Source organism: Talpa europaea (genome assembly GCF_964194135.1).
Source record: "Talpa europaea genome assembly, chromosome: 4".
NCBI classification, from domain to species: domain Eukaryota; kingdom Metazoa; phylum Chordata; class Mammalia; order Eulipotyphla; family Talpidae; genus Talpa; species Talpa europaea.
Window position 1 is genome coordinate 134,769,405 of NC_140070.1, and position 22,601 is coordinate 134,792,005.

Genomic DNA, 22,601 nt, shown 5'->3' on the forward strand with positions numbered 1-22,601 from the left:
AAAAGGTTGAACTTTAAAATGCATAGTGATCAGGAAAGGAATACTTAGGCAAGAGAAGCAGCTAACTCCCACATCCACACGAAGCACCCCCATCGATTCTTAAAGCATATTTCAAGTAGGACTTCATTGGGTCACAAACCACAAGAATAATATACAACTGGCTAAGTGGCTACGTGATAAATAATCAGGAGAGTCTATTCATGCACTAGTTTGATACAGCTAAGTTCTTTACAGTACACAAAACCCATTAATAATGTAGTGTAGAGACCAAAATGTAAAGAGAGAAGACATTACTGATTTGTATATTAATTCAAGTTCAGGCATCTACTTGTGTTATAGCACAGCTGTCAAAAGGCGATATACCGAGTAAATAATAAAACAGAAGGGTTTGTTTCTTTCCACGTTATTCTATAAATGAACACCGATGGGTAGTGAAGCAACGGTTTGGCCGTCCAACTTCAGAGGCTGCTGTGGCGTGGTCTAGTTCTGCATCTGCTCGAAGAACTTGTAAGTTGGGTTTTCGTAGCCGTTCTGCTGCATCTTGGAGAGGTGGCGCTCCTCTGGGGTCACGGCAGCATCCACCTGAAAAGCAAGGATGAGGCCGATTGAGTAAAAAAAATAAGCAGTTTAATTATAATAAAGTGAAAATCCAAATCAACAGGCAACTATAAACCAGACACACACTACAGGGGGTGGGGGAGGGAGTAGGATCAAAACAAGGATGGTTGGAACTGTACGGGGACCCTAACCAAGATGAAAATGCATACATTGTATAAAAATGAAAAATGATGTAAAAAATATGTAAAATAATAAAAAAAAAGGCAGTCTGGGCAGAGTGGTCTTTCCCACTTTATCATCTGAGCTGTGACCACGAGCTACGCAGTGCTCCATCCAGCCACCAGGTGGCGCTTAAAACTCTGCTCTGCGCCCTCTCGTTTGCAGGGATTGCTTCCCCTACTCAGTAGTAACTGGATACTCCTGGGGTGTGTTTTTCTTCTCTCTTGGCTGGGGCGGGGAAAAAAAGGACAAAAAGCCACAAAAGAAGGCTTTTTTACTGTAAAGACTGATGGTAAGCTAGACAGAAAGTCCAAAAGAAGCATGGAGAGAGATTCGGCAAGGTATACTGGAGAACACTCAATCACTGCTGGCAATCTGCCCGTGCTTATTTTTATTTGTCTCTGTTTTCACTAAATATAATTTGCTGGAGAGAGGTCTGAGAATTGTCTCAGGGAAAAATAAACGTATCATATCTCAAAGGGGTTATTATTTGGCACAGAAAAAAAAAGAAAACTACAGTAAGGACATGAACTTCGAGATTGTAGAATCTTTGAGAAGTGCACGAAGGTGCTATGGAAGTCCGGCTAAAGGTTTAAAAACAGGTCCTCTCTGTGGATACAGGTGCTTTATCTCTGGGTTCCGGCCAGCTGTTGGAAGCTAGTGTTTTTCCCTGACAGGACAAAGGGGTTGGCATTTTCCGCTGTGAGGGGGGTAAGGTGTACTGGGTCCCGTGATGTGGGCCGTGGCTGTTCAAGTCTCTGGTTTATTTGCTGTACCTCTCACTGTGCACTGAAGAGAGCAAGTACTTAACTCTTTGCTGAATGAAGGAAAGCTCAGTTTATTTAAATTTCTTTTTCTTCCATAGGAAAGAAAGGTGAAGAGAATTAGAAGAGAATGAACAGAATGAAGAAGCAGGTTTTCTAGAGAAAAGATAACACATCTGTCCAGATGATGGTTTTTCCTTCAAAGGGAAAGCTTCTGTTCAGGACATGAAATTGGGCTTGTCCAAATCATTTCCAGGAGAACTTGGCAGGTGGAAAACCACCAAGTGTTGCCAGTGACATTCAGTCCCTAAAGCAGCTTTTATTTCAGACATAGCCGACCTGGCACAACCACTACCTCCCACAGTGGGCTCCAGGGCAGTGCTGCCCTTGAACCCGATGAGCAAGTGTGTCTGTGCTAAGGCAACATGTTGAGGGGGGAGTCTGAGGAGCCATGATAGACCCTGTTAATGAACAAATAATTTAGATGGAAGGACTGGCACAGCCACGATGATGGAAAACAGTATGGACATTCTGCAATAATTGAAGCAGAACTGACATATAACCTAGTGATTCCAATTTGGGACATTTATCTGAAGGAACAAAAATCACTATCTCAAGACGATATCTACACCCTCACGTTCACGGCAGCATTATTCACAGTAGCCACGATGTGGAAACAACTTAAGTGTCCATAGATGGATGAATGGATAAAGAAAATGTGGGGTATATAAATGGAATATTATTCAGTCATGAAAAGGAAATCCAGCTCTTTGTGACAATATGGGTGGACTTGAGGGCATTATGCTGAGTCAAATATGTCAGAGAAAGACAATATCACATGATGTCAATTAAATGTGAATTGTTTTTTAAAAAAACCAAAGCTCATAGATACAGAGAACAGACTGGTGGCTGTCGGAGGTGAGATGGCGGACAAAATGGGTGAAGGCAGCCAAAAGATACACCCTTCCAGTTAAGATGATAAATAAGTTCTGGGACCATCATTACCATGTGATGACTATAGCTAATATGACTGTATTGTGTATTTCAACATTGCTAAGAGAGCAAATCTTAAAAGTTCTCAAGAAAAACAGCAACTAATGACATGATGGATGTCAACTTTACTGTTGAGGATCAGTTTACAATATATGCATCCATCAGATCATCATGCTATCTGTCTAGAATAATACAATATTATATGTCATCTATTATCTCAATAAAACAGGGCATTTATCTAAAGAAACAAGATCTGAATACCAAGTAGAAAGGGGCCAAGAAAAGACAGGAGTGGTGGAAGCCTGGATTTCACACCTGCCTCCCAGCAGCCTACTCTTCCTATGCAGTTGATTTTGGCCTTTGACGAGGAGATAAATCATTCAGTTGCCAGGTGTCCCCTGCTCTTGATGAATGCAAATGACTGCTAACAGCCGTGTAATCCGATTCCCCGTTGGTTATTGTGTAGACCCCAGCTCATGGACTGGCTGACTCTTTTTAGTCTGGGCATGAGTTGCAATTGCCATCTGGCTAATGCCAACACAGCGGAGCAGGAAGATGCAGGCCACCCTCACGCTGTAGGGTTCTACACCTTGAGTCTCAGGTTCCACCCACAAGGAGACAGCTGCCTGCCTCTTGGACACTCCCCACTCTGCAGCCTTGTCAGAGCCACTGCACAATCCTGCAGCGAGTCCTCAAACTCATGCAGTGACAAGCGCGAGCATCTCCCCCGAGAATAATGCCACGATACGCTCTCACTGAGTCGGTACTCAGAGGACACTGCTCCAATGCCGCTGAGCATTACCGTCCCTGGGAGGATAATCACAGATGTTTTCCCCCATCCCTTCCTCTTCCCTTGATCTGCATAGTTGTCAACAAATGAGGTCACTGTGCCTTTACTGGCGATTGTGCGCTCAGCCAAGGAGCTGTAAGTTCAATGCCACGATTACACATCAGCGCTGGTAAGGAGAGATGACATCGGTCCCCAAATCTGCCAGCCAGGCAGCCACCTCTCTGCAGCAGAATGCCACTCAGACTTGGGCATCTCTTTTTCTAGGCCACCTCTTTGCTGACATTTCAAGAATGCTGAAGTTTAAAAAAAAAATCTTGCTTAGGAGATCAAGCACAAACTCTCATGTTTCTGAATGTAAAGGAAAAAAAAAAAACCCAAAACACCACAATGCAGCTTGATTATTGGAATATTATGCTTGTATCTCTTCCAGGAGCCATGTCAACCCTCACACCGGCTGTTAACAGTCATCTGCATTCATCAAGAGCAGGGGACACCTGGCAACTTAATGATTTATCTCCTCATCAAAGGCCAAAATTGTCTGCGTAGGAAGAGTAGGCTGCCGGGAATGCCAGGCGGAGGCCGGTGTGCAATCCAGGCTTCCAACGCTCCTGTCTCTTCTTGGCCCTTCCTACTGCTAATCCTTATTACACTTGGCCGCAGAGAGGGCAGCTCCTTTTTTGCCAGATCGGCGCGGGCTGCTGTGGAACTTAGACTGCAAAGAGCTCACGATTCAGAGGAAAAGGGATTATCTTTATAAAATGGCACTCAAGGAGTGTGGATTGTGTCACTTTATCCCCAGCCCCCCCAAAGCCAAAACAGTGAGCACTCATGTTCTAGCACTGAGGATGCAGGGGGACCTTCCTTCCTAGCTCAGCTCTGTGATCAGAGTGCAGCTAGGGCACCGGTGTGGGCCACTAAGCAGAGGCTGCCCTCCTATATCCTTGTGCACCAGGGTCTCGCATGTCCCTCGCTGTCATACCCCTCAGGGCGGGGGGGGGGGGGAGTTGGAACATGTGTGTGTGTGTGTGTGTGTGTGTGTGTGCTGGAAGGAATGACAGATCAGTGACGTCAGGGGCAGAATCCCCATCCACCCAGCAGGCAAAAGCATCTGTCACCCGCTGAGATGAAGACGCATCAGTTAGGTGGCAGCGCTGCTGATCTGACATCTCCGCTAGGACACTCTGTCTTCATGAGCGGCCCTGGGGGTCCTGGCGCCACATCGTGGCTCACTTTCAGCTGACGACGGCAGCAGATGCACCCTGTCGAGAGCTGTGGATCAGACCGATCCGTCGTGTCTGAAAACAGCCTTGAGCAGACTTCTCCAGGACTCTGGCTCATGTCCTCTTCTTACTCTTTCCTGCTTGACTTCCATCCTCTGGAGACATTTATTCCTTCCCAATATCCAGAGGAGTTTCCAGCTCAACTACCTGACTGTAGCGGTAAATCTGTTTGGCTTTCCCTAGTTTCCAGTCCTTCCTCATTCCATCTCTGGTGCTGCTACTTTAGGCTTGCAGGAGAGGTGGGAGCCCCACACACCACTTTATGATGGAGAGTCAGCAGCAGGGGGTCTGTGATGCAATGAGTCGGGCAAAAACAACAGAATATTGGTCCCTATGATTTCTCCATTTCAGGTCATCGAGGTGGACAAGAAAAGAAGGATAAGAAAACTGGAGTGTACATAATAGCAGCAGAATGTAAGCACATCAAAGGGGCCAGTGATATGGGAAGAAAATGAAAGCAAGGAAAACAGCTTATTGACTAGAAACGGGCTTTTTAGTTCTCTTGCCCATCCAGCAAGATGGCGGGTTAAAAAAAGCTGAGAAGGAGGCTACTAAAGAGAAGAAACCTGACGCCAGGTAAAGCTGATGCTGGTGGCAAGGCTAAGAAGGCCAAGGCCAACACCCCAAAGAAGGAGGAGCCCCACCCTGCCAAAACCCTGCCCTCATGGGAGGAATGTGCAGACACTCCTGGTCTGCTGTGTATCCAGAAAGGCCACTTAGGAGAGGAAATAACTCAGCAGCTGCATCCAGGACTGAAAAGGAAAAGGAGAAAGTTCTTTTTTTTTTTTTTTTAAATGGAAGGTTGTTTTTTTTTTTTTTTAAATATTTATTTATAGAAGAACTGGGGTACAGGTTAGAGGCACAGGAGGGTGAGAGGATTCACCAGAGACAGAGTGGGGAGCAGAACAGGCAGATGGATCAAAGGTGAGGGGAGCAGGACAGGAGAGGTCTGCTGCGCCATGTGGGTATCTCCCTGGATGGCCAGGAATCGAACCTGCGCTGCAGAGGCTGCGGACAGCTTCATAGCACCGTGCTCAACCCGCTGTGCCACTGGGAAGGCCAAGGAGAAAGTTCTTGCTACTGTCACAAACCAGCTGGGGGTGACCAGGATGGCAGTGCCCAAGTGGTTAAACTCTGCAGTGTTTAGGTATCATCCCACTATAGATGTACCTAGAAAGCAGTCGAGCCATAGCAAGAGGCTTTCAGCCGGTAGGTGAGAAACTGTGAGCTGCGTCACTTCTGGACCGTCCTAACCAGCCTTACTGGGCATCACAGAGGCATGAGGATGATTTTCTTGAAGCAGCTGGGCAGTGACTGCTACTTGGGACTGGACCCTGTCCCTCAATTGAGATCTGGTGCATAAGATACGCCAGAAATGTGTCCTCGCCACCTCCCCTAAAATGAGTATCACTGGTGTGAAGACCCTAAAACATCTCACTGAGCTGACATTAAGAAGCAGCTGCATAACCGGACACCAGGAAAGTGAAATCTTTGACAGAGAAGGAGAAACACCAGGTGACAGAGCAGTCCAGGGGGATCAGAAAGCTGTGGTCTCACAAATGTCTGCTCTCTCCCATGAAATTTACCCTCAAGGATTGGTGCTCTAAATTTCCTACTAAGAACCCAGTTAGTGATCCATTAAAGAAAAGCAATAAAATTTCAAGTTAGCATTTCTCCCTCCAAGTGACTACCCAGAGTCGGTTTTCTGCTCCACTGTATTCTTTTTCGTCATTGCAACCCCTGCTCTCTATTAGTGGTTCAACTACATCTATTGCCAACATGAACTCATTCCTCTTGCAGGCTCTCAAACTCCTTTGTGATCCTTTGGAATAATATTTGATGCCTTCTTTGCAGTGCACATCCAGTTTTTTCCCCTCTATTCCCTTTGAGCCACAGGCAGACTTGAGTCCACCCTCCCTTGTCGTTGCCTTTGCATGCTCCTTTAATCAGACCAGTCTTCCCAACAACTTACAACACCTACATTAGCAGGTGTCAGGGACCTTCACAGGTGGGGCAACTTCCTATGGATAAAAGGACCCCAAAGATGTTTTTTTGGTGTCTCCAGTACAGCCAACAGGAAAAGCCCTACATGGTAGCTTCACAAATATCTAAATAAGAAACTCTGCTTTAATTTGGATCATCAATGAGATGACTGCAGGGTGACTTCTGGCGAGTTCTAGTTATCTGCAATGTTTTCATCTGCTGCGAGATACATTTCAATACCCAGTGTCAAAGGATAGCAATGTAGAAAAATCCCAGCTGCTTCTAAAGGAACTTGAGGTCACTGGGCTTCTCGGGACCTTAAAAAGCAAGGAAGAACCCAGCTGGCACTGGGAAGCTGCGTCACCAGCCACGGGGGGCATTTGGGAAGTAGCATGATCAAGGGATAGCGTGTCGCAGCATGTCTTGGCATGAGGTGCACAGAAAGGTCAGTCGCCTTCTCAGGAAAGTGTGGCTAAAGGCTTACAGAGTCAATCTCTGGTCTTGGGCTGAGTAAGCCATTAAATCAGTATTTATTGCTTATGATTTTGCAAACAAAAACTAGCAAGTGCTTATTTCCAACTGCTAACAATCCCATTAGTAAAAATACCAGGGTCGCTTTCAGTCCTGCATCTCTGCAGGAATCTCTCACTTTAAGAACAAGAGACTTCTGGGACACACTGTTTTCACTGTGATTTCTTTTTCAGGCACTGATGGCATGAAGCATAGTTGTAGTCTGTCCGGAGAGACTTAGGTCAGGCTATCAGGAAAGAGTCATTTATGTTTGCTTCTTGGTGCTGTGAGGTTGCTCATGAAAGGAGCAGGTTGAGAGCTGGAAGTAAATGTCTGCTTACACTTGAGTGTGAGGCCGCTAAACAGGAGAACATTCTGGAGAATCACTCCCATTCAGGATAGATTCTGGCATTCTCTGAACAGCTCTCTACCTTTTTACCTGGGCTACGTGAGAAACTTAGGTGCCTGGGTTGGGTTGTAGTTCTTTGTGTCCAAATTCAACCACGCAGCTAGACTAGAACCTTTTTGAGGGCAGGGATGGTGGACAACACCGTAGATGAAGGTCTGCTCTGTGCTGTTCCCACATGAGCTCAACGAAGGGTGGCTTATCAAAGGGAGACAAACAAAAGCCACCAGAGGTAAAAGAATGGATTAAAGCATGCAGCAATATCTTTAAGGAAGAGGTAAGAGCAAATAAACTCATTCTTCTGGTTTCTGGTTGCTCTCAAATAGCTCACAGAATGAATATCTAGAGAAGAATTGATCAACTTCTGCATAATTTTGCTTCTTTCAAGGAAGCTTCCTGGATTAAAAGTTAACTTTTTTTTTTTTTGCAGAATCTGTGTCAATATGTCAACATCTTCTCTGACATTCCAAATCTAAGGAGCCTTTTCTTGGTAACTAACCAAAAGAAACACTGATCTAGGGCCTCCCCGGTGGCGCAGCGGTTGAGCGCTGGGTTGCGAAGCTGCCCGCGGCCTCTGTGGCGCCAGTTAGATTCCTGGCTGCTCCCTGGCCACTGGGTGAGGGTCCCACATGGCGCGCAGACCTCTCCTGCCGCCCGCTGCTCCCCTCAGCAGTGTACTTCGGTCCTTCTGCCTGCTCTGCTCCCCGCTCTGGCTCTGGTGAATTCTCTCACCCTCCCACGCTTCTGACTGTACCCAGTGCTTGTATAAATAAATAAATAAATCTTAAAAAAAAAAGAAAGAAAATAATACAACTAAAGAAAGAAGCAAGCTGCCTTTTGGGTATGTTCAGCAGCTCAAGGTAGTTAAAATACACCATTGTATTATGCAGACATTTTTATTTGCCTGAACATGGACTTAAAATGAAAAGAGAAAGTTTTGATAGAAATGTGATAAACTAACCCTATAATAATAATAATCCTTAAGCAGTTTCAGAGGACAAAGATGATGATGATGATGAACAGCAATACCCCACGTTCAATGATGTCGTCACTGCTTGCGTTACAGGCCCACACTCTAGCTGGTCGGCCATTCAGTTCTTTTCATGCTGCTACCTGTTCCCTGCGTCTCATTCATTTCATGCTCTTTATGAAGCATAGCCACACCACTGTGGACCAGGGAAATAAGACTGAAAACCAATTTCCATCAGCAGCTCCTGTAAACAAGTTGTCTGTGGAGATTTTAAAGTGCTAAACACAATGAGGTTTCTGGCTTTGCCACGCATGTAATTTATTTAAACTGCTCTGCCTTCCTAGAATCAAGACTACTGTGGAGCACGTTTCCTTGAGGTTAGTGAAATATTTGAACTTTTTTCTGATGAAAAAAGCATGGGCAGAATATGGGGAAATCTGGACCCTAACCTTGGCCTGAGTGAATGCCTCTTCTGCCTGGGTCTCTTTTATCATCTATGAAATGAGACAGATCTAGAGGCTTCTGTGCTTGTAAAATAAGGAGAAAGGCACAAAAACACAAACATGTGGGTCATGAAGAAACAAAATGAATGAACGGAATAAAACAATCAAATAAACCAAAAATAAAATTTTCAACTTTATGACTAGTGATTAGCAGAAGGAACAGTGATTAGCAGAAGGAACTAGTGATTAGCAGAAGGAACAGTGGGTAGGGGAGGGTAACCTTACAAAAGGGGTCTATTGTATATGGTGTAGGACACAATGGGACTGCTAATAGTGAATTTAATGTATATATACAGACATTGAAGTGTAATGATGCACACCTGAAAATTATACCATGTCATAATAGATAGTGGATCAAAATGTGACTTTAATTAAAAAACTTAAAATCCATTTGAGTGATAGAGATGTCTACAAAATACTTCTCAAGCTGTATTCATTCACTTTCTCTGAGTTTCCTAACAGTTTCATAGACTGGAGGTTCCTGACCTGACCAGCACCAAAATAGTATTTGATATGCATGAAAGAAACATATTTGTAAGTTTTATCTTAATTTTCAATATTTCATGTCATGGGTTTAAGGAGTTCTATTTGACTCTTGTGGCACAGCTGTCTGCTGGGGAGCACAGCACTTCTGTGCTGCCCACACTTACCTTTGTCACAGGTCAGCCCCTGGGGACAATCTCTAGGAAGCATAACGTGCCTGTCATCTGGGGGGATCCTCCCTCTGCCTCGAGTGTGATGACACTAGCACCTTGAAACTAAGCCATTTCAGGTGGATGTGCGGTAACAGGTGTGACAACTTTGATATCCTCGTCTATTTTGCTCACCCTCTTGGTAGCCTATGATTTTCTGTGGAATTTTAGAGGTAAGATTCTTTACTGAAAATCTGTATTAGTCACTATAGCCTGGTTTTAGTCAGAGGTCAGATTAAGACAAACTCCAGTCATAAATGTACTCAGGTTAATTTTGAAAAAGCTACCTCCCACTTCCTTTTTCATTTCTAACTTCTGCTGATTTGATTTGGTTTTGTTTCCCTTTGACATGTTTGAGGGTCATCATGACTATTTTAAATAGGTGTTCTTAGTATTATTTTGATTTTCAACACAAATTATAAGAAGTTGAGGCAGCAGCACACAGTCCGGTGCCTTGATCATAGCAGTGATAGGTGGAATGAATAAAAACCAAAGCAAGGCAATACCTGCATCTTGACACCAGTCAGGAATCTGTTTTTTTCCCCCAAAGAGGAAATGCTTCGATGATCCCTAGACTAACGCCAAGCAAGAATTTCACCTTGTCATCTTTTTTTTTTTTTTTGTGGGACCCTCGCCGGCGGCCGGGGAATGAACCTGGCCTGCAGAGGATGCGGGCAGCCTCACAGCCCAGTGCTCAACCGCTACGCCACCAGGGGAGGCCCCTCACCTCGTCATCTTTAATTCCACTTGCAGACATGTAGCCAAGTTTACCTACCTCCACCACGCCGTGATGGATGGACGTGTATTGTTTCTTCTTCAGCATCACCAAGGTGATGACGATCACTGTTGCTATGACAACACCTCCTACCATGAGTCCAATGATGGCCCCTTTATTGGAACCCACATCTTCTGCAAAGAACACCTGGAAAACAAATCAAGAGAAAGAATTACAATGGCGGTAGACATGGATGTGGGGTATGTGAAAAGTGCGAGTGTTTATCTTGTGTTTCCTGAGTTGGTCCTCCTCTCTTAGGAGCTCCTTGAAAAATAACCATACATTCTACTTACTAAGAATGGCATCTGAAGCTATAGGATGAGGTACATGTGGCTCCCCAGTTCTACTGAAAACTTCCCTTCCCACATGTACCTAAAAGGCAAAATAAAGCCTTCTGGGACCTGAAAGCGTTTGACAGGAGGTATGTTCGGTGTGAGCTGGGAAGGTGGCTCCTGGAAGTAGCAAGACTGAAAAGAGAGTGACCTTGATTATCAAAGGAGCCAGCACTTCCCCAGTCACAGGGTTAAAACTGGGAGACCTGACGCATGACAATCAGGTCTTAGGGATGTTCAAACCCAACATCCCAGTTCCCTAGAGGGACATCTGTAATACACAAGAACAAGAATTTTGCAACAAGAGTTTAACAGAAGACATTTTGTTCCCTACTTTTAGCCATAAAATTCAGTGGGGGCACTAATTAACCTTGAGAAGAATAATGCTTAAAAGACCGTTATTTCAAAAGGAAGAAGGGACAGGCAACAAGAATTTTAAGTCACCTATAAAACATGCTTTCTTAATATGCTGTGTCCAGAAACCCAACAGTGCTGCTTTATTCCTGCTGCTTATTTGGGTGAAACATATAAAGAATTGAGAAAATGGTAAAGAGGTTATTTATTCAGTGTGATCAACTTACTATACCACATATCACTGCTTTTCAACATTTACTTAAATGGAATTATAAAAGTAACTTTTATCATCTTGCTATGTAAGGAGATGATCTTACAGGAGATCGAGTATTAAAGAAAACATTCTGCTAAACACATACAGCTTTTGTTACACTGAATAGTAAGAATAGTTCTCCTAAATATGCTTTTAATATAATCATGATAGTAAATGACCAATTTTCACTGTTAGCACTGACACTGCAACTGTATAAAAAGTCAACATAAAATACAGCAAATAATGCACCTTTCCAAATTACTCATGGCCCTTTTGCAGCAAAATTGGGAATGGTTCATAATTATTCCCCCTTTTCAACAAATATGCTAGCTCAACGTATTTATCGAAAGCAAATCATTAATTAACAAATGATACCAGGATGAGGTAATCAGAAATAAATGCAAGTCTGGACATCTTCCTATATCTTTAAGAAAATACTGTAATTTTGTAATATTCATTGCACTAATTATAGTACATTATCTTATCAACTAGTTCAGTAGAGGGAGCTGATTCTCCTAATTGCTGCTGCCGCCATTAGTCACTGTCACATTATGGAGCTGGTGTAATTGCAGAGATGGGCTTTTATGACACAAGAACCAGAAAGTGCAATCTGCACATACTCCTTCAGCTCTGAGCCCCACCAGCACCCACTCTTTTGGCAGTTCCTTATGTTTTTAACCTCTTCGCTATCCATCAGTTCAAGAATACCCCTGATTCTATAATAACTGGTATTGGATTAACCTGGTAAAAGCCATGCTTCAAAAAAACTAAATGTGCTTTTACATAAAAAGATGGGAATTAAAATGCACATCTGAGTCCCAAATCAGTTTTCTATTTGTTCCTATTACTTAGAGAAAAAAGAGGTCTAAGTACTACTTAAAAGGTATATTATTTTTGAGTTTAATACTTAAATTTAAACATTTATGACTATTGGAAAGCTAGTTTCTTTTGAAAGGGAAACACACACACACACACGCCTGAGAGCAATTACTCCTTAAGTATTATTATGGCTGTAAGAACTGTATTACAATTTTTTGTTCATCACTGAATATGCAGTAAAACTATCTTTATTAATTTAACCCCCTTACTGTGCTTGCTCATAAGATGGAAGGAACCTTAATATAAAGCAACATTGGATTTATCTGAATCCTTTGGCATAGGATTTATAGAAGGACTAGAAATGCCTGCAAAAGGAGGCAGCTGCTATTTTTGATGCTCTAATTCTAACATTTGGGGAAAGGGACAATTTTGTCTGAAAAGGCTGTTGGATTTGGTTTTGTTTTTGTCCGCCTTGCTCGAGTCTTTGGTTGACAGCAATCTGAATCTTGCTTACTTCCTGCCTCTACTCACTGTGGAGAGTCCCAAAGAACCTTCTTCGGCAGGCGATCTTATAAGAAAGTTGGGGGGGGGGTATGGAAGGAAGGGTTAGGCGGGAGAGATGAAGCAGTACCAGGAACAGTCACAAAGGTGAACTTTAGCAAAAAGCCATAAAAACTGTTCTGTGAAACCAGAGGCTTTGCAGGTGTTTGAGACTGTGATCCTCAAACAAGCCTATTAGAAACCTGATTTCCTAGAATATAGACTGGAAGTTAAGGAACATGGCTGCTATATCACAAATTAATTCTGTGTTAAATCCTGGGTCAACTTAGCTGCCTTCTGGACAAAAAAAAAAAAAAAAAAACCCATAGTCTTTCTACCCCTTTACATTTTCACGACACTCCTAGAAAAGCATTTTATTTTTTATTTTTATTTTTTCAAAGATTTATTTTATTTATGCATACATGAGCTGGGGTGTAGGCTAGAGGTGTGGGGGTGAGAGGATTCAGAGAGAGACAGAACAGGGAACTGAACAGGGAGACTGACAGAAATGCACTGCTGAGGGGAGCAGTAGGTGACATAGGAGAGGTCGGTCCTGCCATGTGGGTCACCTCCCTGGGCTGGGGATCGAACTCATGCTGCAGTGGCTGCTGATAGCTTCATAGTGCTGAGACTTAACCCCTTGCGCCACCAGGGAAGCCCCTTATTTTGTTTCTATCTTTTCCTACACTGGATTTCTGGCATAGGGTAAATAAGGGTTAATAGGTATCATTGTACGTACTAATTTTTGATGATGAACTTCATATCCTGAGTCATGTCGGAACTCTGCGTCCATCTTCACTTCAGAGATCTCTTCAGTCTTGATATTTGTCAGCCCTGAACCTGTGTGATACCACAAGCATTAGACCAGAACTAAAAGACGCAGGGGAGGCAATTCATTTTTTCCACAAACAATAACATTACAATGCAAAGGCTACCACAAACTTCTTCCTAGGCCTAAAGTTAGACAAAAATAGATTAATGATTTTTTTTTTTAAAGAAAAATGACACACTGTATTTAAATTCTTAACTACTAGCTATTTGAAACAAAATGAAATTAAAGATTAAAGAAATCTAAAGTTAAGGCTTCTACTGCCTTAAACACATGCTATAATTTTTTTTTTTTAAATAGAGAAAAACAGAAGTTAAATACTGGTTAACTTGGCAAGAATTTGATCCTAAAATATGCTGGCTTGATTTAAGGGCTTATTGTTTAGCCTATTATATGTCTTTTCCCATGTGTTCCCATTCCTTCAGAAAAAAATAATAAAAGACTTTAAAAATGAGAATTAATTACCTGGCAGAACAAAACTGCTACTTTGGGGCTTTGTTCTAATTACAAATAAATCATGTTCATGTATCTATGCAGTGAATCACTGTAAAAATCCTATCATTGATTCAGTTAAGTGATTTAGTTATAGATACAGAATATAATTGGTTCATCAGCTGAATAGAGTTGAACTGTATAATATCTGAAAGCACTTCTTTGAGTCTAACAGAATTTATTACAGTACCTCTTCTCTATTAATTGCTATAGGATTCTGACAGTAATCATTGTAATGAATTTCACTTTTCAAATAATAATTTGAAGCTTGAAAACAAATGCCAAGTCATTTTTAAATCAAAAACCTGAAAGTACAAAGCATATTTTCATGTTGTAGCATTTGAATATCAAAAGTCAGAATTTGAGGATGAAAAGGGCTTTAAAGAGCATCTCTTCTCCAGTCTTCCCACCCAGGGGCCAACGCAGAGCAGCTGACACAACAGAGGAATTACTTCTCGTTCTTCATCTAGTCACTCTAACAATCTCGTCTATGGGTGTTGTGAAATCTGTCACCTCCTTGACATTCAAAAGCACAATATCTATATGGATGTGCTAGTCTAACACCTGTCAATGAAAAGAGCAAAGGAGGAGGGCTTGAGAAGACCCAGGGACCCCAGGCAGGCTGGGACATACCACTGGCTCCTTGTCCAAATACTCAAGAAGCTTCAACTTAATAACTTATCTGGACATGGACCCAAGATCAAGGTCGATTTACACCTGGCATGCACATGATGACGTTATCAGCTCTCCCTTTTGCTTCTTACAATAGACCATTTCTTATCCCAGTCTTTCCAGATCTTTTCCTGTGCTCCAGAGGTCAATAAAGATCAAAGAGTGGTTCTATGATTTCACTTTCAAGCTTTCTTTATGAATTGATTTTTTTTTTTAAATTAAGGTAATGTTGGTTTACAATACTGGATATGATTTAGGAGTACAGGCTCATGTCACACCCTCATGATTTCTTAGCCTTATAATTTATCTGGGTCATAAGGGCTTGGACTTGGGTAGAAAAGTTTGGTAGATTTAAAATGTATGCACAAATATGTGGCTACCCCTCTTTTCAAGAGGTGGGACTTAATCCCCTTTCCTGAGTGTGGATAGGATGTTGAAACTTGCTTCCAATGAATAGAATATATGTTAGTGATGGAGAATGACTTCTGAGACTAGGTCCGAAGAGGTACCTTTGGGTACCTTCTTTTGGATCCTTCTTTTGGATCACTGGGTCTGCTGAAGGCCAGCCACCATACTGTGAGGACACTCAAGCAGCCCTAAAGGAAGGTTCACATGGTGAGGAACTGTAATCTCCAGCCATGAGAGAGCAAGGAACTTAGGTGTCCTCCACCAGAGCCAAGTAAGCGAGCACCTTGGAAACAGACTCCTAACAGTCCCAGCCAAGCTTCAAACACTCACACCTCTAATGCTCTGGCTGGTGACTGCAACCTCACGGGAGACCGGAGACCTTGAGCCAGAACCACCCAGCTAAAGCATGTTCAGAATCCTGGGCATGAGAGTCAACTTATGTAAACATGTGTTGTTGTTTTAAGTTGCTAAGTTATGGGGTTGTTGGTTATGCAGCAATAGATAACTAATACAAGGGACTGCAGTTTTCTTTTCTCCTCTGGGTCTACTTTGGGCTTTAATTTCCTATCTTTTATGTAGACATAGAGATGGAAGTACAATCTAAGTGGGACAGTTTTCTTCTCTCTCATTTCTGAACTGTGTCTTTCATTGACTCCTTCAGAGCTCCTCTCTTGCCCTGATAATGGCAGGACTCTATTATTATTTATTTTCTTGCTTTGAATTATTAGCATCTTCTCATCATTCTCAATTCATCTAACCATTTAATCTTCTGGACACTCACTTTTAGCCAGCTGTCACACTAAGTCTTTTATTTCTTACACAATGTGTATTTTTCTCTTTAGACAGGCCCATTAAAACCTGAGATTCCCATAGAAATATAGTGATTTCCTTATACTGTACTGTTTTTCCTATCATCAGGATCTAGCCATACTATAAAGATATTATTTCTGAGTTTTTAAGAAAACCCTCTTGAAAGTCTTTTCTTTTAGATTTGTGGGACCAAGTAATTACATTGAAAAAATAAGTGTAAACTCTCCAAAATGTTATGAGTCCAGATTGTTTCTGAAAGAATACTGAGAATATTTTTAATAGTAAAAGAAAAAATTCAAATTCATATAACAAGTCAGAACAACCAATAATTAATTATAGCTCAAGAGTTTGCAAGACTCTCAGCAGCAAGAGCCCTGGCTAGTTCATCTTTGTATAGCCTGCATAGACATTTAGTGAAAAGGTTTTCTATACATTAAGGAAATCACATTAAAAGGAAAGGAAAATTAATAAGTTTGTTCATAGGGAAGCATCAGGGATATTGAGCTGATTTTGCATGTAATGAAAGGTGATAGGGAGGTTTATTTTTTTTTAAGATTTATTTATTTATTTATACAAGAACTGGGGTATAGGTCAGAGGTATAGGGGTGGTGGGAAGATTCACCAGACAGAGTGGGGAACAGAACAGGCGGATCTACTTAAGTACACTGCTGAGGGGAGCAGCGGGCAAGACAGGAGAGGTCTGCTGAGCCATGTGAGTCAGCTCCCTGGCCGGGGATCGAACTCATGCTGCAGTGGCTGTGGACAGCTTCATAGTGCTGAGATTTAACCCCTTGTGCCACCAGGGAGGCCCCTGATAGGGAAGTTTAAACAAACTGTAGAGACCTTTGTTTACAGGTCCCCAGATGTGTTTTCTAAGCTGTGTTGATTTGCCCTGAACCCTGGGAACTCTAGTTCTCTTAAGTCATGCCAGGCAGTGAGAATGCTATTCGTTTGAGGGAGAAGAGAAATGTCCTTCATGAAAACTCTCATGTCTGAGGTCGAGGACTTGGTTTTCTTTATGAGCACAGGAGAAGGGCGGTAATAAATCACAGCAGAAAGGGTACATTCTACCCTCTGTGAAGAGCCTGCAAATGTATTTTTTTTCTTTTTTTCTGGTCAAATGGTAACCTGTCCTTGAGAGTCTATTATTCTCTGGACATCAGCCAAGGGGAGTAGATGTAATGGCCACTAAGCCCAGCAATCCCAACTGATATTACTGTGCTCCCTACCAGACATGACATTCTAGAAGTTACAGTGTCCAGACTGTTGAGCTACGGAAGTCAAGGAGAAGCCATTTTCCTGTTGTGATTATCAGAAAACGCTCTCTTGACTTGTTTCAGAGTGACAAAAGGGATTGTTCAAAAACCATGCCATCCCTTGAATGACAAGCCGTGACAATCCTGGGAAGGGTTTCTAAGTTTGGAAAGTCTGAAGATAGCATTTGGCATCATACTCAAGTGTGTATCTCAGAAAGTGTCATGATGAAGAACTAAAACCAGGGATGCAAAAATAGCGGGGAGAAATGATCAGTAGTCACTACAGGCACAAAAATAGAGTGTGTCTTAATGCATATATCCAGCAAATACAGCTATTCATAAACATCCTTAACTAGAATTTTTCTCATTCATATCTGATCATTCTCTCCCATCTAAAGTATTCTTCTGTTGGGAAACCCAAGGCTTTGAATGTGGTCCAAATCTTTCAAAACCTGTCTTAAAGTTCATCTCCAGAAAGTGCGCTGGGTTAACACCGACCTTAGTCAGTGCCCCATCAGCTCACATTCCAGTCATCATGATTTATGTTTTATGTTGCTCTGTATTTCCTTGACTTTCCAATGGCATCTAACTTTTTTTTTTTTTTTAAAGATTTATTTATTTATGCATACAAGAACTGGGGTACAGGCCACAGGTATGGGGGGTGAGAGGATTCACCAGAGACAGAGTGGGGAACAGAACAGGCAGATTGACCGAAGTACACTGCTGAGGGGAGCAGGGGGCGAGTCTGGAGAGGTCTGCTGCACCATGTGGGTTGCTCCCTGGCCAGCTGGGGATTGAACTCGTGCTGCAGAGGCTTCGGATTGCTTCATAGTGCGGTGCTTAACCCCTTGCGTCACCAGGGAGGCCTGGCATCTACCTTTCTAAATACATGAGGTATGTTCCTTCTATAATACTAGGGACTCTAAGTCCCTGAGAGCAGGGATTTTACCAGTTAATTTCTTTCTACCTTCCACTGCATGAAGTACATTAGCCTTTATGAAACACCAAAATAAAATATTACTATTGTTTCAACAGACTTTTAGCAAGTTCTCTTCCCAACTATATACTCTCTAGCTCTTTCCTTAAAACAGTGTTTTTGTTTAATGATGTCTGGAAAACTCTTTTCCTGTTAGATTTTTTTTTTTAAAAGGAAAATAAATTGATGTTGGTGATATCACCCTCTCTCAGATATTTCAAGAGGAAGGTATTGGCTCAGCTTGGCTAATGTTGGAGCTTAATGATACTGATTGAAGGGGTACTTCTAAATCCCATTTCATGGTTGTAGACAACAGGCAGCTCTTTCCTTAAAAATATAGGAGGAGCACCACGGAAAAAGGCCTGAGGCAAATGACCAAGCTGAGCTGGTTGTGCCTGTAGTTAGAATAGAACTGACCTGCGGCCCTGGGCCCCGCCAGTGCCCGAGAAGGCAGGGGATGCAACTCCCAGCGTACTTGAAATACACTTGTGTGACACTGGCAACAAGGATGACATTAACAGGGCTGAAATGGTGTCTGACTCACTATAATTTAAGTTCTTCTGAAAAGCCCTGCAGATAGAGATTCATAAAACCAAGATCAACTGTCAAGACATGTCACTCTGTGGTCCCTGCTGTCCTGTTAATCACAGCACAGAGGCAGGAGGACGCCAAGGCAGACTGTGCCTCCTCAGTGACGGCAGCTGGGGACAGAGTGGCCCGAGCTTGTCCCTTCCTTGGGAGAGCAGGCTTCGCTCCTGGCCCTGCGGCTGCAGACTGAGCGGGGACCTTGTATGTTGCCCCTACAAGTGATGCCAACCCCTCGATGGCTGTGTGGGGGCATTATGTAGATAAGGAAAATATGGGACGAGGTGTGCTGTTTTGAGTAAAATCTCCCCAGTGTGTATGTGTGCGTGTATGTATAGATTTGTCAGCTCAGTAATTTTGCTTCTCTTTTTGCATGGAAATGCTGGCTGTAAAAAAAAGAAGTGTCCATTGTGGTATTACTGGGAGTTTTAAGTAGTATAAAAATTAAAAGACTTGCATACAAAATTATCATGTTCTTTGTTGTGTATGCGCTTCTCACTCAGAATAACTGTACACAACCAACAAACGTTAATATTTTTGGACTCTACAAATATTCCAACTGTGACATTTTTGACAAGTCATGTCTACTTGAGGAGCTGAACGAAGTCTGAGCACGGGTCACTTAGAAAAGGACCCTCCCAGACAGCAAACAAGACAGAAGGGTGAGGGGCTCATAGCAGGGACCCACTGCCCCTAGATACAGTCTGCATCTCTGTGGGTTTCCATTTTTGAGGACAGACAGGCTCCCTACAATCCTTTCAACTTGGGAAAGAAAAACCCCCAAAGTTGGAAGGAAAGCTGAGAAAGAAAAAAATAGATGACTTCATTAGGAACTTGAGAAGCCAAGTGCCAGGAAGAGCAAAGTCAAATTTTAAAAAGGTTGGTTCGCTTCCTTTTCTCCGTATCTGCATTTCAGAGGCTCATGAAGAAGGAAGGGCCATGGCATGCTGAAGCTCAAGGGCAAGGTGCTGAGAGGAGGGAGGAAACCTGGCGATCGATACCTGGTCGCGTGGTCAGTCCTCGGTCAGCTGCAGGGCGGGCGTCCACGGGTTCAACTGGTGCAGGAAGCAAGAGGCGCAGAAAGCAAACAAGACAAATCAAGACGGTAAGTTGTGGCTCTTGAACACAGAGCAGGGGAAGCGCGTGCAATCACAAGTGATAAAAAGGGAGCAGCTGGAAGAGAACCACAGTGGGTTAATCCTGAGCACGAATGGGTTTGGCCCCTGGGAAGGCTTATTGCTACTGATGGGCCAGTCGTCTTAGTTTCTAATAAAAATGCTCACCAGCACCCGCAGAACATCAAAGAAGAGGGACTGGGGAGCGTGGGTTTTCCTCTTAGCTAGTTTAGGGATGGTTCCCTGGCTTTTGATTAAAAATAAAATGTATTATATGCAGCCTGGCAGAAACCTTGGCTACCTCCTTTCATGACTGTCCAATCTTATCTTATTTTACAGTTAATTAGCTACAAAAGGACACTCTTAAATTCCCAGGAGAAACGCAAATAGGAATTTATCAGAAAGGTTTCACCCCATAATTGGCCACTAAGTGAATCAAATTTGTCCCTAGATTGAGAGCAGAGGAAGTAAAACCAGAAACTCTACCCCAACCCCCAACATGTATTTAAAGGCTGGTTTCTATTTGACAGATGACATACAGTTGGAACGTGTGACATTCGAGTATTTCCTTTCATATTTGTGGACTTTGATGATTTTTTCTTTGTGTGTATTCTGGGTTGGAGCCAAAGAAAACAGCCTGGCCCAGTTATGTTCACTGTTGTTTCCCAGGATGTGGCACCTGCAAAGTGCTTCCACTCTCAGAAATTATTTCCTTGAACTTACATGAGCGTTACAGAAAAAGGCAAGGGAGAGAAACAAGCTGTCTAATGCAGGGACAAAGGGCAAATGAAGCCGCGGGAGGGAATAAGTCTCTTTGGTAAGGTCTAGGAAGTATAAAAGGAAGAAGGTAGAGAAAAGTGAGCAAAGGCACTGATGGGAAGACAAGGTGAGCTCAGAGGGGTGGCTTCTGGGGCCGACTTCTATAACCCCAGATGGCTCTCTGCGGCACACAGCACCGCAAGGTGCATTGTAAATCCCAATCGACTGGGAACGCCAGGTAGGCAGGGATGTTGTGGGGAAAGAAAGTGGCAGCAAGTCAAGTATTCATTAGAAAATAATGTTCCTGAGGATACTAAGACATCTAGCAGGATGAATCAAAAGAGAATGGTAATTTGGTCCTTTGTCCTGTAGAAACTGGTGGCGCCACACAGAATGGCCAGGCTCTGTGTCATGGAAACCTAAAGGTGACAGTGTAGGTAACTTTGGGCAAAGGACCAGGTCTGAGTTGTTCCTTCACATGCAAAATAGAAATAGGAACATTTCTGTGTTCTCACAGTAGTGAGGAATAAGTCATATTTGAAATCTGTTTCAGAAACTCAAGTACTTTAAAACAGCATTCATGAACTATCCCATTTCTGAACTAGCCTAGAGCAATGATGGCTGTGAGGATGGCTAATGTCTTGTATCTTATTCGTGTATCAGAAAAAATCACAAACACACTTGAAGAATAATGTTTCCCATCTGCATCAATGCACAGGAATGTCTTTATTATTCCTTGTAATATGGAGTTAACTGAGGGATTATCGTGCTTAGTGAGAATTTCCTATCCATAAAGGCCCCAAATGATGCTTCAGTGAAAGGTAAGGACATTCCAAAGTACACTCACAGAGCGAAAAAGGAACTTTAAGTGGTGATCACAAACACCAAGGGTTACATCATCAGAAACCATATTTGACTTGGGCAAACATTTGGATGAGCGCTTTAAATTTGGGCTAGAGAGTTGGAGTTCAGCCCAGGGACTACATCAGTGCTGCTGCTTATTTTCTCTGATCTTGGGCAAGCCATGTTCTTTGGGACTCAGGTGTGACATCAGGAAACAGGATTGTCCACATTAGAGGTGATAAATGAATATTAGAGGTGATAAAGCGATATTCCATTACTCTAGGGAACAATGAAAAAGCATCACATGTGTACAGAAAAAATGTCTGAGAGACCTCCTCCCTCCATATGTATTATTATTTGAAAACAGTAATAAAACCTTTTCTAACTTCCTGGGAAGAAAAAACAACAGATTTAGTGACTTAAACCCTAGTCTGTTTTAACATTTGAGGCTGGTTTCAATTAATGCTTGTGTTCAGAGATCAGGCATCAATAAGTTATTTTTCAAGGGCAATTATAACATTATAGGAATACACAAGATGGAATATATATCAAAAAGACAAAGTTGTACATTACTTCCCAATCCACTATAGATACGTCCTCATTTTTCAAATGGACCATTACGCACTGAACTAGAAAAAATTTGTACTGTTTAAGACACTTTACATTGCTATTTAGCAATTAAAAATAAACAGATCCTCTTAAGCAGTTAAAATATAACATAAACAGAAATGTGTGAATCCCCTGCCTTCAGTAGCTTTGAATCAAATCCTTCCCTACGAGAGGCGAGAAAGACATACTTCCTTCTGAGTTTGTTAGTTCTGTGTTCCTTCAAACAGACCAAATCGAAGCTCAGTGCCACCTAGTACAATGTCTGCACCAGCCTACGGTGGTATCAGCACCAGCACAAATCTGGTTTACACATAGATAAGAGAGGACTGAATTGCAGGGTTAATAAAGGTCATTATTTAATCTCCATTTCACCATTTAAATGGATTTGCTCATTGTTTCTTTTATAGCAAAGCACAAATATACCAGCGGCAAATTCTCTGCAAATAGTCTTACAAGACCTGCTGTGCCTTTAAGAACAGGAATATGAGGTGGATGTATTACATCCA

The 22,601-nt window shown here is 42.5% G+C and overlaps 1 protein-coding gene across 9 annotated transcripts in view; it reads right to left on the minus strand.

Moving 5' to 3' along the window:
• Positions 1-480: 480 nt before the first annotated feature.
• Positions 481-22,601, minus strand: part of APP (amyloid beta precursor protein) — a gene marked incomplete at both ends in the record, with an annotated part of 251,553 nt that continues 229,432 nt past the window's right edge. For 6 of the 9 annotated variants that reach the window (XM_084232427.1, XM_084232423.1, XM_084232425.1 and 3 more), the window contains 4 exons: positions 481-582; positions 10,444-10,590; positions 13,481-13,581; positions 19,771-19,824. In XM_084232427.1, the coding sequence (XP_084088553.1) occupies positions 481-582; positions 10,444-10,590; positions 13,481-13,581; positions 19,771-19,824 (404 nt within the window). The remainder of the gene's footprint in view (positions 583-10,443; positions 10,591-13,480; positions 13,582-19,770; positions 19,825-22,601) is intronic. The other 3 variants (XM_084232426.1, XM_084232422.1, XM_084232420.1) reach the window with 1 other exon arrangement.